The 18,182-nt window shown below is 36.1% G+C and overlaps 1 protein-coding gene across 1 annotated transcript in view; it reads left to right on the top strand.

The window, feature by feature from the left end:
- Nucleotides 1-18,182, top strand: part of sea (mitochondrial citrate transporter scheggia) — a 204,842-nt gene that overhangs the window by 117,148 nt on the left and 69,512 nt on the right. Inside the window, exon 3 of the mRNA XM_090391587.1 lies at nt 12,804-13,027. Within this exon, the coding sequence (XP_090247713.1) occupies nt 12,804-13,027 (224 nt within the window). The remainder of the gene's footprint in view (nt 1-12,803; nt 13,028-18,182) is intronic.

Below are 18,182 nucleotides of genomic sequence, written 5' to 3'. Positions count from 1 at the left end.
CAGAAACAAATTAATCAAATTACTGCAGCTACTAATTGAAGAAGGTAAAGAATTTGGATTAGATATAAATGCCAAAAAGATCAAATTTATGAAAATCTCAAAAGAAAGCAGATCTGAGCCAGAAATATTCATAAACAATATGAAAATTGAACATACAACAGAATACAAATATTTAGGCACATACTTTACTGCAGATGGAAAGCAAGATAAAGAAATAAAAATAAGAACAGCCATAGCTAAAGATGCATTATGGAAAAATAAAGATCTGCTCAGAAGTTCTGCAAGTATCGAGACAAACAAAAGAATGATAAGAACATTAGTGTGGCCAATTTTCATATATGGAAGTGAGACCTGGATATTCAAAAAGAGAGTAAAGCAACAGATAATGGCCTTTGAAATATGGTGCTATAGGAGAGTTCTGAAAATTCCACGGGCCGAACATGTGACAAATACAGATGTCCTACAGAGAATGAGAACACAGAGATCTTTATTACAGGAAATGACCCAGAGAAAGATGAGATTGGCAGGACATGTACTGAGAGGTTCACCAGGACAGAGGATACTAACAGTTTTAGAAGGAACAATTATGGGAAAAGGATCAAGAGGCAAAAAACAAAGGACATGGCTTGAAGATATAAGATCATGGACAGGATCACATGGCTATGCAGAAACAAAAAGGAAAGACACCAACAGAGAGAACTGGAAGGACATGGTGCTGCACCCTCTCACTGAGGAAGCCACATGAAGAATTAATATTTTACTATGTTATTTCCAAAAAATACAATAGTTTTAGGCTTATACATGAAACATCCAGCCTCACGTATGGGATCAATACACACACAAAAACAAAACAAAACAAAAAAAAAAAAACAGTAAAATCTTACTATAGTTTGGTGATAAACCATTGTCCTTCCATGGAAACATGTCATTGATTTAACTCCCACTATCTCCACATGGGCAGCTCCTTCTGATGAGACCTTGATAAAGGTTGAAATCAATCTGGGAAGCGACCCTTCTTGTAATACATGAAAATATATGCATTCAAAAGGATTGTGCTGTGTTACAGTATACTATGGCAATCTGATGCAAAATCATCTCTGTATGCAAGTAGTCTATTGTAATGTCGCTTATTGCTAACTCTGGGTAAAGAATAAAAACAAGAATATAATTTTTTGTTATATAATGTTGTATATAAAATCATGTGAATATAATTTACTTTATTCGTTTTGATTTTTCACCAGAAAGAAGGCAGAAGATATCTATCCTGGAGCCTGGAAATTATCCCTGTATTCAATCCATTCCTAAGAAAGGGTGATAAATCTTTGCCGTCTAATTATTGTGTATACTAGGTTCAATTCTTTTTCAGGAATGGAGAAACCATTAACACCACTTTGTTACCTCAAAGCCTTTCAGCTAATAATATTATCACTATCTATTGTCATAATCAATAGGAGATCTTATGTGACCCATCTTTGGCTAAATACTATGGAAAAGTTTGGGAATTTCAAGGGAATTTCATTACTTTTCAACTAATGCTGGCATTCCACAAGGAGTTTTTATGAGCTTACTCTCTTCCATCTGTGTATCAATGACCTTTTCTAGTTTGTAAATTCTTGCACTATACCCCCCCATCTCTGACACATTGAGAACTATGACACATATTTGCAATATATTAATCACCAAGACTTCCAGATCATCGATTTCTCCAACCCTAATGTCTGATCTCCAAACCATTCTTCAGTGGATGTTGTTATAGTATTGCAATAACTCTGTTAATTTCAATCCTAGTAAAACTCATTCTATTTCTAGCAAGAAAAGAATCTTGCCAGTCTTTCTTTGGATAAAACTCATATATCTGAACAGGATGAGTTTCTGGAGATTATTCTTACCCTCAATGATTCAGCATAAAATATTAGAAATATTTCCTAAATTCATCCCCCTAAATGTTAAGTTTTCTCTTTTACTCAAGATTTTAATTTATCTCTGAATAGCTATTACCTCTATATAATAATTATTCAATCATTTGAATACTGTTTTCACATATTGGGATAGTGTTTTTAAGAGCTCTGTAAGAATACTTGACTCAGTATAGAAGAGGGCAATTGGGTTGATTAATGACCATTTCTATCCAATTCACTCCCTCTTTCACATATGTTTAATTTCTGCTGTTTGCATTTTATGCAAATATTTCTGTGTACCCTGATCATCAAGATTGCTATCGATAATATCCATGCTCTTCTAAACCATTGTTCCATCTGTTTCCTACATGAATTAGCTATTTAGTCGCATCCTTCGCAGTTCACTTTCAAACCTCATAGCCAGCCTGGTTGGCCAAGTGGTTAGCATAACCACTTTTGGATCCTGCTGCAGTAATGGATGTTTGTGATTATCTTATCTTGTGTACTGCTACATCCTCTGTCCAAAAAGAAACCGAACTTTTTGAAAATAGAAGAAACTAGTGGTGCCACCGGTTGTATCTTTTTGTTGTCGAAAGCGGCAACCTTCATTAGTGTTGCCAACTGTTTATGACATTTGTTTCATTAGTAGCTGAGTTATAGTGCCAAGAGTGAATGCGTTTTGACAAATGGTTGGAAAATGAGTTCATACATTGACTTTTGTGTTAAACTTGGTAAAAGTTTTACCAAAACACATCAAATGCTTCAAAAAGCATACAGTAATGAATGCTTATCCCGTACTCAAGTTTATGAGTAGTTTAAGTGATTTCAAAGTAGTTGTGGAACGCTTGAGGATGACAAAAAGCCGGGCCATCCAAAAACTGGATTAAGTGAAGTTAACGTCCAAAAAGGACATGATTTCATCAAAGAAAACCCGAAATCGTCCATGTGATTGATTGAAGATGAATTGGGAATTCCAAAATCACCTGTGCACAACATTTTGACTGAGAGTTTGGGCCTTCGTAAATTGAATTCGCAATTTGTTCCCCACAAGCCGACTACCAAAAAATGTATCAAATTTAACACTGTAAGGACCTCATTAAAACTGCTCGTAAGGGCTCAAACTTCCTTGAAATGATCATTACTGGTGACGAAATGTGGTGTTTTGAGTATGAGCCCAAAACAAAGCACCAGAGTGCCGAGTGGAGACCACCAGAAGAGGGGCATCTGAAAAAAAAAATCTCTAGGAGAAGTGAAAAGTAAACACAATGCTGATTTATTTCTACGATTCCAAGGGCATTATCCACAAAGAATTTGTTCTGCCTGGCCAAGTCAATGGTGAGTTATATCTTGAAATTTTGAAATGATTGATAGCGAGAATTCATAGCGTACAGCATGAATATTGTGATGCAGGCAGCTGGTTACTTTTGCACGATAATGCACCATCTCATTGTTCAAACATTGTGAGACAGTTTTTGAGCAAAAACCAAGTTCGTGTGTTGGATCACTCGCCGTATTCACCTGATTTAGCACCCTGTGACTTCTTTCTCTTCCCCCGACTTCATTTGCCGATGAAAGGAAAGTGATACAACACCATTGAAAACGTTCAAGCGGTAGTAACCACGACCCTCAACAGTATCCGAAAAACCGATATAAAAAAACTCATTTAACGAATTAACTGACAGTGTCAAATGCTATATTGATGAGGGAGAATATATTGATTCAAATAAATGATTTGAATAATTATAATTGGCCTGTGTTTTATTTTCTATCAAAAGTTCGGTTTCTTTTTGGACAGAGGGTGTATAATCTTTGATATGGCACAGTATGACCTTTTGCTGTCCTTGTGCCATTAAAATCATAAATCATCATCCAAACTCATATGTAGAACAAAAGATTTTCTTCATTCATTCTTTCCACTGTTCTTTCTGAACAGTTTCCTCCCTTATGTATTTCTTGAAGAGTACAATCTCTGGTTCTTCAAACTGTTCACCATGATACTGGTGTTCTCCTGGTGAACATTTCTTTTTCAGTATGGAACTACTTTTAAGGAAAATTAAAGAAACTTTCAAATTTTTCCAGCCCTCCTCAACATACATATGGTTAACTAAGTCTATGACTTACCAGTATTCTCATACTGAGGCTCACTACATGCTATCACAGTGCACCAGCTGGCTGATTAATCTTTTTGTTCTGTAGATTTAGCAATTTAGTTGTACTTATTCAGGTATATTTGATAGGAATCTGAAATAATAGGTTATCTTTTACTTCTTCTCTTTTCTGTTTACTTGTCAATTTGAGTATAAACATTTTTGTAAGAGAAGATCTTTTTTTACTCAAATTGACAACTAAAATATCACTACTAAAAGTATACAGAAATGCCAGTTTATTGTATTCATGTAACTTACTAGAAATAAATAGCATCTTTATTCACAGTTGCTCCTAGTCTCTATTCAGTGTGTGCATTTTTAGTTAATGCTAGGCCTGAACATGTTAATAGTGGATGAAAAGCATAGGCCTTTATAATTAATTTTATCTAGAATAAAAGTATTATTGCTTGGGCATCTCTATGGAGTCTGAAGACTCATCATGGAAGGATCATACTACTCATCATTCACACTGTCATACTTGAGTGCATTCTCTGACCAACACTCAAGGCTGACTCTTGCAACAAATTTCATTAATGCAGCACATTGAGTTTCTTACCAATTGAGTCAACTTCTTATAATGGTTACTTTTTATATTCTTGATACAACTGATTATTGCTTCTATTATGCCTATTTCCATGCCTGCTTCATTTCACCGTTTATCCACTTACACCTATCCTGTTTTATTATTTTATTTTTACATGACATCCATGAAATTTCAGGATTCATCATAGTAAACCACTCTATGCTTTACCATCCCTCTGTCTGCACTATGCTGTCTTGGTTATTAACAATGCAATAGTTTTGTCTGTTAATTGCATGTGTTCTCTGGCCAGTTTGTCTTCATAAGATGAGAAACCTTATTTTCCATTGGGGAAAACCTCTATCTTCAAGTGAGACCAGTAATGTACAGTCATACCCAGACTTACGTGAATCCGGAGTTACGCAGTTTTTTATATGTATATAAAACTGCGTAAATGTAAATTATATGTATATAAAACTGTGAACAAGCACTGACATGTTTCGCATGGTCTCCATTCATACACGATTTTTATAGTCTACAAACCTTGCGATTGTTTAATGTTATGTTCTTGATTAAAATTTTATCACATAAAAAATAATAACGTCATCCAAAAGAAGCAAGTCCGATTCTTCTACAGCTAGCAAGAAAAGAAAAACATTGACTTTGGAAACAAAACTCAACATTATTAAGGATTTTGAAGGCGGAATGAAAATTTGTGTGCTAGCAAAGAAGTTCGATCTACAGAAATCCACATTAGGAACAATAATAAAAGAAAGGTTTACAGATTTTGGAGGACATAGATTCTAACGAGGAACGAACAAGGCAAGGAATAAAAAAATCATTAGCTTGCTATGAAGAAATTTTGCATGACAAGAAAAAGACATTATGCCATCAGACGAATCTATTAGATTTTATGAAACCATTGACATCGAAATAACTTTCTTTTTTATATGTATGAAAAACTACAATTATGATTATATTTCTTAAAAAATATAGGTGTTTTTGTAAACCTTTGGTCCCAATTTTATGTTTGTATATATAAATTACATGCAAAATTATACCCCGAGTTATGCAAATTCGACTTATGCGCTTTTTGTTGGTCCCACCTACCGTGTAACTTTGGGGTTTTGCTGTATTTACAGTTGAAAAGGTCCATATAGGTATTCCTCATCTCCTAATGAGAATCGCACTCAGGTCTTTTTCACTAGAATGATGCATGCCGCTACTAAGGTGCCAATAATTTAACTTCATGACCATTGATATACATTCTGACATATTGCTGCTTCTAAGTGTTTCTTGAACCAGTGGTCAAGAGTCACTGATCTCCTTTCTACCTAACTCCATTTCCATGGTATTGCTCTAAGCTATCTCCTGAGCTATGCATAATCACCAGCCTTGTAGTTCTAAACATATCCCTTTTTCTTACAGAAGCTCTCTTATGGCTCAGGTTGAATGTTGGTTATTTCTCTCAATCGGATTTGATGCCTCAATCAAAGTGGCATCCTCTAATAAGATCAGATCAGATCTAAGCCTTGATTACTCATGGGGATCTCTGTTACAACCCATCTAAGCATGACATCTGCTTGACTCTGCATTGCTCTCTTTAATTTTGCATTGTCTGCAAACAGCTGCATTATCACTAGTTATACCCATCCCAATATCATTAATATACAAACTGAACAACAATGGTCCCTAAACTAACCCCTGCAGTACATCATATATGGAGGTCTGGGATACTGCCTCCCTCCCCCGTATAAAACTTTGATATCTATCTGACAGTCAGTTACTGATCCAACTCAGAAGTGTGTTATCCATTCCCATCTATTTCAATTTATTTAATACTATGGTGTGTGAGGTTCCTTATCAAAGGTTTTTGCAAAATTGAAGTACCACACTGTATATGCATCTCCTCTGTCCTAGGTATTTGTCACCTTGTTATGGTGCATAAGTAAGTTAGTGAAACATGATCTCCTCTTAACAAATCCATGCCGATAACCACAGAGAATACCACTGTTATCAACCCATTTCTGTATGCTACTTATCACCAATCTCTCCAGTACCTTCACCACAACTCCAGATATATAGACTGGCATATAATTTGAAGCTACAGCCTTATTATCACCTTTATACAGTGGAATAATTTTATCCTCCTTCCACTCCCTTGGAACCTGTGCTGTTGTAAGACTTTAATTAACATGTTCATTGCCAATCACGCGATGCGACTTCTCACCAAACGGCCGATCACGCGTTATCGCATTGACGTCGCTAACTAAATAAAAAAATAAAAAAAATATGGCCACCACACGAAATTCCAATTTTCAGCTTGGCAATGAAAGTGTTAAACAGGCATGTCAATATCACTGCCCATTTCATGGAACATTCCCTTAAGATACTTGGTGTTATGTCATCATCAAATCCTATCACCTTATTGACATCAAGGTTATTTATTTCCTCAAATACTTCTTGCTTACTCACAATTAAGCCATCCTCTCCTATGTCCTCTACACTTAAGTTCATCATTCCACCGTGATCAGGATGAAACACACTTATAAATTGATCACTGAATACCTCAGCAATGTCTTCTGCAGAAGTTACCAATCTACCATTTGCATCCATTAACATCATCTTACCATTGTTGTGTCGATTTCTTTCTAATATACTTACTTTTTAGTCTATCATACAAATACTCATAGGACTCTTTCTCAGGTATCACGTAGTACTTCCTGAATAACGAAGGAATTGCCTCAGGATCGAGCCAATACCGGAGTATCTAAGATCAACCTCTCATAAAGCTCTAATAAATTTATTTTTATTGCTGTGCCACTTAAGGTTTTTAGATTAAACAAACTATATCAATCAAGAGGCGATCTCTAGAATGTAATTAAGTGATAACTTTGATCTTGCAGATGTGACCAAAATCTCTACTTCCTAATTTCCCGCTTAGGTTCGTATTAAGTTTTTGTAAGAGGTGCATCGGATTCCAAATTACAGACAATCTTAATTGGATTCAAAAGCAAGGTTTATTGAACACTATAAATACACATATACAGTACATGTTATTTTAGTTCTCACTCTAAGAAGGTTCCTGACAATTAGGTTATCATTAAAGTACTCTTAACAACATACGCATACTCTAACTGATTATTTTATATTAGCAATATCAATCCTATCAACAAAATAAGTACTCTAGCTAGGTACGATATTCATAGTAATAATTACTTTAATTCAGTCACAACCAGACCACTGTAGATAGCATTAATGTCATTTACAATTCGTTACTAATATCAATCTTCACTCTGAATTTTATCTTAACATTCTTTAAGCACATATTATAATTCAATTCCGTAAGGAAGCAGTAAATTTATGGTATTCATCTTTAGATCACTACAGTTCAGTTTTTTATGATACTATTGATGTTCTTTCCTCTGAATCGCAACACAACACAAATCCTTTCAACCATAGCTAACAAAATTAATAAATTCTACTTATCTATCTTGGAAGTTCATCACACTAATTGATCCGCAGAAAATTGTTTCTCCTTGATTGAATTTTCCATAGATATTCCCTCTGCTGGCTTTAAGCACGCATGTGGCTCTCCATGCTATCGGTGAACTTTCACAATCTCTGCATGATGAGTGCGTAACCCTTACTTCTGGGGATGGCTGAGCCTATTCTCGCTCCACGGGACTACGGACCTCGAATTTCCACCAATGCCTTGACCAAAACCTCTGGAGTGGAGGTGCTGCCATCCTTCTCCAGTTCACGACACCGAGAGACCAACACCAGCAGATCTGGAACAAAAAAGCCTTGTTTGACCCTTTTATTTCACCCTCTATCTCGGCGATTCTCGCACTCCACGATGTCCACCTAGCACTTGGAACTTTTTGTCATGTGGGTCAACGTCGCAGCGACCACCTTTCTCCATTACCCTTCTCATGCGCCGTTGGTATGCGATCGCCTGGAGCAAACTGCTTCCCCTCGCATTACTGCTTCATGACCTTTGGATTTACATCCCCTTAAGAATTTTGTGCAAGTCATTCAACAACTCTTAATATATATGGCTCTAACAAATATTAAATATATACATCCACTGTTATTTACACAGACAAGTGAGTGGTCTTTTCTTGAAATACTTAAGTTTGAAACATTTAACATATTTACAAAGTTGTATTATAACAGTTAGAGACAAACACATGTATTTATTGTTGTTTATGTTGTTTATTATTTTAACGGTATAATAGAACACAGAAACTAAGTAAATAATTAATTTATTAACTTGATGCTGATATTTCGCTGGTATTATAACCAGCATCTTCAGAGCACAAAAACACTGTTTGTCACAATACGCGAGACTAAAACAACATGGTGTACATTAACAAAATTGTAGCAGCAACACAAAGACTAGAGTCCTGATTTTGGCGCCATCTATCTGAAAAAAAAAAAAAAAAAAAAAAAAACGCTATCATATATTGCTAGAGTCCTAGAAAAGTGCTAGTTTTTCCTTAATATGACTGTCTCCCAGATCTTCGGCAAGTTAATACAGCCATATTTGTTGAGATTTGGGGTGTGTTTTAGGGCTTCTGTCGCCTCTAAGAACAATCTCTCTGATTTATATGGGTTTCTATGTAGTACTTTTGTGTTTTTCCAGTTGATCCTGTGTGCAGGGGTATCCAGAGCATGGTCTGCTAGGCCCGACTTCCCATAATGATATTTCCGGACGTATCGTTTATGTTCGCTGATGCGGATATTCACAGTTCTTCCTGTTTGACCGTAGTAGGCTTGATTGCATGAGCAGGGTACTTGGTAGACTCCTGGATGTGATAAAGGAGGAATGCTGTCCTTGGGTGAGCGGATGAGGGTGGCTAATTTGCTACATGGTCTGAATGTAGTGCGTAGTTTATGTTTAATGAGAATTCTTGAGATCTTTTCGGATGTGCCTTTAATGTAAGGGATGGTGACTGTTTTGTTGTAGTTCTCTGTGGTGGATGGTGGGAGGGGTTTCTTAGGAGTGTTTAGTATTTTGTTTATTTTTTGTGGATTGTAGCCATGTATTTATTTTCCTTTTCATTGGGTTATGTTTGTTAAACCGTGATAAGATTGGAATTCCTAAATTCACAATTTAACACCATGATCATTCTTCCTTCTACTCTTGCCACATATCTAAAAAAACTCTCTAGGGTTTTTCTTTGTCTGATTTGCCAATTTCTGCTTTTACTGCACTTTTGTTTTCCATATTGAGTTGCTCTCCTGGCTTGTTCTTTATACTCTAAATGAAACCGATTATTATCATTATTCATCTTGTACTGCCTCCAAAGTACCTTCCTCCAGATTTCATGTTTAAGCCCCTTATTCATTCATTTTACACCTACCTTATGCAGCCTTTTGGCCTTCAGAATACATTCACACATTGATGTTGTTATGTATTTCTTGTCAGTTCCCAAACAGCATTTATTTTCTTATTACTCATCTCCTCATTCCATGCTCTAGCTCCAAACTGTTTGCTAAGCTTGTCACAATCACCAGCCTTATAATTCCACATATTTCCTTAACTCACAGAAGTCCACATATGGCTTGCCACGACCCAGGTGATCACTTCATGATCACTCTCACCAACTGGAGGAATGTGTAAAACCTCACTCACAATTACATCCTCTGATGATATGATCAGATCTAAAATTCTTGTTCCTTGCATGCTCTTCTTTACATGCCGCCTGAGATAGTTATCTCTCACAAAATTCTTTTTCCTTATTCCCAAATGATATTTCTTCATTCCAATCTATACTGTCATAAAAATTGCCCACAATAATTACCCTTCCTTTTTCACTAATCCAAGTTGTTTATACATTTCTTCATCACCACTCTCTACATTCCCTGGCCTATCAACTTCCACATTACACCACACTGCACTGCCTCATAATCATTTCCACTATTTCCATCTTTTTCCACTTTATGTGGAATTATATCCACATAAAGTGGAAAAAGCTATCATCAGCAGCACTCCCCTTCTTACTTCTTCTGTCCTTGTGAAAAATACTGTAACCTTCTATTCTATTCCCATAATGATATCATATTCTTCAACCATGTTAGAAGTTTATTTTTCACTTGGTTAGGCTATAATAAATTTAGTTTAATCCTTTATCCAAGTGTGTGCAAACAAAGTTTGCACCTGAAAGTATCTTCAGGACTGGGGTAAAGTGGTACAACACGGGGCAACTCCTTGCAAAGGTGGAGCAAGCTACCAACACTCCTATCTCAGTATCTCCCATAATGTAAAACACATCTCCTTGCAGATATGTATAATGTTATGCATTAAGGGAAGGGCCACTACCCAGACTAGTTTCGACCTTTATTGAGGTCTCTTCAGTGGGAGCCAGGCCCAAGTGGAGATACCAAGGCAGAAGCATTAGCAAAGTCATCTCATCCTATAGGAGCTGCCAAACGGTGTGCCACCTTTTTTTTATTAAATTACTCTGGATTTAGAGAAAGATATTAGAAGTTTATTTTTCACTTGGTTAGACTATAATAAATTTAGTTTAATCCTTTATCCAAGTGTGTGCAAACAAAGTTTGCACACACTTGGATAAAGGATTAAACTTAATTTATTATTATTCTTCAACCATGTTTCACTGATTCCAATGATTTTGGGGCATATAAATTCAATTATTGAAACTATTTCATCCCTTTATTTCTGATACTTCTGGCATTTGTAAACAAACATAGCAGTTAATTTTTAGGTCTATAACCAGTGCTATTCAAGCCACTAGTTGGTTGGTTGTGATTTCCCCACCACACCTGCCCTTGTCCAATCATCTTTATCACCACTTATTGCATATATCTGATTAATCTCAACTTCCCCACCCACATCGCAATATATTCCATCTCCATACACACAATACACACATTCACTGCTACTTTCAGTATCTACTCTCCCTATTCCATGTCTCCCTGTTCCTCTTGCAATCCCATTCTCTCTCTTCTCTCACACTACCATCATTTCCACTGCCAAGCACTTCTGTCTCTTCAATACTACTCTCTTGATGTTTCACTTCATCTCTTACTTTTGATCTCTTGCATGCAGTACACTCCAAAGCCATTTAAATACAACCTACCATGCCTGTATAATTCCATTCTTCTCTCAGACACATGCATCCATACATCCACAAACTGTACTCCCTTCTCCTCACACAGCTTTGCTAGCATACTATTCATGATTCCAGCTCTCCATCTCAACTCATCATTGTCATACCTCGGCAACACACTGACACTACATTGTTTTCTTTCACTCTTCTGAATAACCTCCTGATATTTGCCCTTACATACTCCTTATGTCCACTTAAATCATTTGTTTCCATAACCACCATTAGTTCTCCTGCTTGTTTCCTCCTCATGTCCAACGCCTGAATTATTCTTTTCTTCTCTCACCTGGATAGCAGATCTTATGAGTTCTCTCATTATGTAATCATCTATGGAATCTCCATACACTACTATCCTGGAGTCACTTGTCACCTCTTTTACTCTTTTTTTCTTTAATTCTATTCTTTTTGCACACTTTCATTAGTTTCCACTAAATGTCTCTTATCTTTGCATATTCCTCATTTCATTTTCAACAACTTTCATCAAATCTTGCATTCTGCTAATTTCACTCTGTCACTCCTGTAGCCTCGCAACCTCTGTTTCCTTATTGATACTTTCTTTTGCTCCCTTATCACTAACTTTCTCTTCTACATTCGTGCATTCTTTCACTCTCTCAGTTTCACTACCTTTCATTTCATTTATGTTTCTTTCATTTCTGATATCTTTTATCTGTCGAATTTTAGCAAAAAACATTATAGTAAGAATGTTGAGTTTTTATTTTATTTATGGGAATCCCACCCAAAAGATTATAAACCCATTGCATATTAGCACCATGAGGGATCTGAAGGTTAGGTAATCTGAAAACCCCTCCTGAAGACCAAATGTAGAACTTTTGATTAGAGAGCAGAAGTGTTATCTGCTTGGCCAACTGAGTCATCGAATAGCACCATTTTAATTTACATTGCTTAATAATGTGAATGATAATGAAACATTCTCAGAGTAGTGTTAAAATGAACTTCAATACTGATAATTCTTTTTTTTTTTTATTATATATCAGATCTTTGCAAAAATGCAAATATAATAACCTGTAGTGACTTTAATGTGGTGTATATTAAAGGCACTAAACTGTGGTGACTTTAATATACACTATTCTCTTGCTTTCAGGTTTGGTACTTTTGAATCATTAAAAAAACGAAATTTAGATGAAAGAGGTAATCTTCCACCTAGCAAACGTTTGTTGTGTGGTCTTGGTGCTGGAGTTTCAGAAGCAATATTTGCTGTTACACCTATGGAAACAATCAAAGTAAAGTTCATAAATGACCAAACAGGAGCAAATCCTAAATATAAAGGCTTCTTTCATGGTGTTAGAGAGATAATACGTGAACAAGGTATGTATTTTCTCTTTTTTTTTTTCAACATTAGAAAATATTGAAATATAGTAGGTAATTATAAATCACTTTTCCATAATATCCATTATCTACTTCATAGACGAATTTCACCAGTTTTGCTATGAAAGGCATAAAGGTCTATCTATGTTTAATTATTTTTTGTTTTCCTTCAAAATAATGACCATTATTCTTCATATCACAAATGTCAGAATAGTTTTCTTGTCACTTTGGAAATAGAAAGTGAAGAGGAATATTATCCTTTCTTGATGTTTTAATCACACAAAATTCAGATAATGGTTTCATACTTCACTTATACTGCAAGCCAACATGCTATTTGTTACCTCCATTCATCTTTGCTGCACCACCCTTCACAACAACCTTCTGCAAACAGTGCTTGATAGCAGTTGATTCATGCCACCTCCTGTTTCCAGTATTTATATGGTAACAAACTTTGCTTGGTAGTGTTTAACTTATGGTTGCTAACCTTATATTTAAGTTTTTTTGTGTTTATCCAACAGGTATCCAGAAAAGCTTGTCCAAAAATTGCTTTTCTCTAATCCTGCAAAATCCTGATATGTGTTATAGGAACTGTTTCTGTCCTTTTTATCAATAGATTTTCAAGCGAAATTGCTGATCCCCTTAAACCTCATATCAGAGTGCCTTATAAACCTCTTCTTATTATACAGCCTTTTCTAAAGATGATAACCTATTCTACAAGCATCCTGGGGTTTACAGAATTCCCTGCGCATGTTTCCCTTCATATATAGATTAATTTAAAGGTGTTCTTTTTTTTTTTTTTTTTTTTTTCTTCCCTTATATCAAAAATTCTCAAAGAACTTCATAAAAGAGAAATCACTTCTTATCCAGCTTATTACTTCTCCCAGCACATCAATTGAAACGAGCTCTATGCTCTACTTTGAAGACTACCTCATCTCTCATTGAATAAAATAATCAACTATAATCATCCTTTCTTATTACACCCTTACTAAGGACCAAGGAATGATCCTGTGTGACATTTGGAAATCTTATCCTTTCATATGATGCAGGTTTCAACTTTTCAGCAAACCTTCTGCAAACAGTGCTTTGTTTCCAGAATTCATATGGTAACAAATTTTGCTTGGTAGTGTTTAACTTATGGTTGCTAACCTTATATTTATGTTTTTTTGTGTTTATCCAAAGCCCAAATTGAATGTCATCAAGGACAGGAATGGAGCATTACTAACAGAAGGATTGGGAATCAAAAACAGATAGGAAGAATACTGTGAGGAACTGTACAGTACAGTGGATAAAGAAAATTTGGAGGAGCCCTCTCACCAAGAAAATTCTGATTTGGAACCTCCTCCACTTAGGCATGTAGTTGAAAGAGCAGTTATGCAGCTTAACAGTAATAAGGCAACAGGTGCAGATGGAATCCCAGCAGAGTTAATTAAGGCCACAGGAGATGGAGGGATAAGAGTGTTTCATAGATTGATTACAAGGATATGGGAGACAGGCTCATGACCTAGAGATTGGAAGAAGTTGGTTTTCATACCACTACATAAGAAGGGAGATATGAAGGCTTGCAAGAACTATAGAACTATTAGTTTAATATCTCATGAAAGCAAAATTTTATTGAAGATCATGCTAAATAGGATTGAGGCCAAAGTTGAGGCAGAGATGTCCGAGGAACAAGCAGGTTTTAGGAAAGGTGAGGGCACCAGAGATCAGATCATAGAAAAATATAAAGAATTCAGACTTCCTCTGATAATGTGTTTCTTAGACTACTCTAAAACTTTTGACTGTGTTCATCATGTGAAACTGTGGGAAGTAATGAAAAGAACGGGTTTTCCTCAACACACTATCAGGTTGATAGCCAACTTGTACAGGAAACAAGAAGCCATGGTAAGAACAGGTGTTGGATTGGTTGATTGGCTTCAGGTGGGAAAAGGAGTTAGGCAAGGATGTTTACTTTCTCTTCACTTGTTTAGTATATATACAGAGGACATCATGTGCGAAGCGTTGGATAAGCTCAAGACAGGAATTAGGATAGGTGGTAGCTTGATCAGTAATCTGAGGTATGCTGATGATACCGTACAAGTTGGCTATCAGGTTGATAGCCAACTTGTACAGGGAGCAAGAAGCCATGGTAAGAACAGGTGTCGGATTGGTTGATTGGCTTCAGGTGGGAAAAGGAGTTAGGCAAGGATGTTTACTTTCTCTTCACTTGTTTAGTATATATACAGAGGACATCATGTGTGAAGCATTGGATAAGCTCAAGACAGGAATTAGGATAGGTGGTAGCTTGATCAGTAATCTGAGGTATGCCGATGATACCGTACTCCTCTGTAATGACAAGAAAAAACTAGGGCAAATTCTTGATAAAGTTAACAAGATCAGTAATAACAGAGGACAATCCTAGCAAGAGAAAGATTATGGTTCTCAAAGAAAATACAAACAGTGAAGCTCTTGAGAAACAAGTGTACCTTAATGGAGAAAGAATTGAGGAAGTCAGCAAGTTTGAGTAACTGGGATCCATTATTAATGTGAAGAATTACTGTTCAGAAGACATCAGAAGAAGATTAAGAATGGTAAAACAACAGTCATAGACTTGTCTAAAATCTTGAAGGATGGATCTATTTCCATGGGAACAAAGTTGAGAATTTTGGATGCAGTTGCTTTTCCAACAGCGACTTATGGATATGAAACTTGGAACCTAAAGAAGTCAGATTTTGCCATCAATTCTGGTTATTTTTCTTGGAAGAACAAAATTTACAAACAGATAGAGAGAATAGCTATGGTCCCCCCCCTCTCTCTCTCTCTCTCTCGACCTCTTGTCAGTTTTTACATGGAAATTTTGAAAAGCGAGCCACAGACTCAGCCCATCTCAAACCTTCTATCTGACTGAGATAGAAGGTTTGAGAGGGGGCTTATAGATGATGTGTTCTCTATTTGGTCTCATGGCCCAGACACATTAGACTCCTTCCTCAGTCACCTCAGTAGCCTACATCCAAGAATCCACTTTATGATGGAAAAGGAAAATATCAATAGTTTACCCTTCCTAGACACCTTAGTACATGCCTTCCTAATGGTAATCTTTCCTTCTCTTTATATAGAAAACCTACTCACACAGGCAGATACATTCACAAGCTCTCCCACCACCACCCCTCTCAACAGTATGGCATTATTAAAACTGTAACCAATAGAGTCCAAAAGCTTTGTTCCAGTGGAACCTCTCTTTCAATCGAATTCAACTGCATACACAACACCTTCCTTTCCAATGGCTACAGCAATTACAGAATTAAAAAAATAATCATTTTTTTCCTCCCCCATTCCCTGGCCATCCCTTTAGGACTTCAGAAATGCCATCACCATCTGTGGCATCAGAAAAAATAGCCAAGTCCTTAAAAAAATGTGCAACCTCCATACAGCATTTAATCCCCACTGTAAACTTACCACCCTAATTTGTTCCACCTGTGATCAGCTCCTGCCAGATCATAGGGTATATAGAGCACCCTGTTCCTGCAAGCTGTCTTACTTTGGACAAACAGGTAGATCAGCAACCATCCATTTTGAAGAACACAAATCATACATCTGCAATCATGGTCAATCTGGCCTTGCCAGATTAATAAATTTAAAAAAAAGGACTGTTTTTAGAATCTGCAGTGGCACTCAGAAATCAACCAAATTTAAATAAATATGGTTGCATAAAACTTGCCAAAATTTGGGAAACATTAATTATCAGAGATCCCACTTTACATCTCCTAGGCCACCTACAAATGCCTATAGAGGGCACTCCACCTAAATAGTGACTTTAGTCACTCACATGTTTCACTTAGTATTGTATTTGAGGATGTTGCTACAAAAGTTTGTAATCCCTAAAGATGTCTTAGTGACTGAGATGAATTATTGGAAGCATTAAAATTAGTTTTAATCCTTTCCCAGTGCTATAAATATTCCATTAAACCTCCAACATGAAGTCTATCATCCTGTAGGATCTCTACATCAACTGCATTTACTATTGCTCTTCCCAGTTTTGAATCATCAGCAGACAACTGAATATTTCCCATCAACAAATAATTTTTTATATCAGTGATGTACAAATTAAACAACAGAGGACCAAGTACTAAGGGCTGTGGTATATCACTTGTCACCCACTCCTTTTACTGGACTCATCTACTCCATAAACCATTCTTTACTATTTGTCCACCCCCCCCATTCAAATCACTAGATTCATATTCATCTTTATTTATTATAATTTATGCAACAGAATTCTATGTGAAATCCTGTCATATGCCTTTGAAAAGTCCAGCATTATCACTGAGTAGCCATTTCTCTTATCTAACTCCATTTTAAGTTTATTATAAAAAAGTAAGCAAATTACTGTCTGATCACAGATGCAAGAACTCTAGCTGGCAGATTGCCAAGACGAGTCAGTTCATGTTGAAGGGGAGGAAGGAATAAGGCGATGTACGAATTCGTTACCAACACGCGAAATCACTTGCTTTATACGTAAAATTTTCCAACTGTTGTACAAACAAAATAGTTACCACTTTAAAACTAGTTATTTGTAATCCTAGAATTTTCATAAAAGAAAAGCTAATTTTTTGACATATAATAATAAATACTCGTCCCACGAAACACATTGATTACCCTATTATCAGAATGGATTTGCCTCTTCTGCCATACACAGAAGTGTCAAGGGGGCGGAGGTCTCACATCTGTGGACAGTACTAAAGCAACATCTACCCTTCAAAAAACCATGTTGTCCCTTATAAAGTATAGTTATTATAGGTTTACATAATTCTGTCTTTTACCAATTTCTCCAATACCTTCATCACCACTTTGTGTAAGACCTGATTACCTTATGACCAGAAAGAGAGAGACTATATAACATACTCTTTGGCATTAGAGTTATAGTAAGATATCAAAATTAAGAATGAAAAATACAAAAATGTAAATGCGTATATTTGCTGACATTCTAAGGTTCCATCAGTGAGAGTGGGACCCAAGAAGGTACCCACTCTCACTGATGGAACCTTAACTTACTGAAGCTAAAATTAACGAAGAAATCATGTATTTTCCACATAAAGTAGTAAAATGGTGTATCACTATATCAGAGATATTTGTAGAAAGTTTTTTTCACTTGGTTACAAAGTAAATTTTAATTGGCAAGAAA

Source organism: Typopeltis vanoorti, chromosome 4 (assembly GCF_054136105.1).
Source record: "Typopeltis vanoorti isolate ZY-2024b chromosome 4, IOZ_Tvanoo_1.0, whole genome shotgun sequence".
Classification (NCBI taxonomy): domain Eukaryota; kingdom Metazoa; phylum Arthropoda; class Arachnida; order Uropygi; family Thelyphonidae; genus Typopeltis; species Typopeltis vanoorti.
This window is presented reverse-complemented; position numbering and strand designations above follow the sequence as displayed.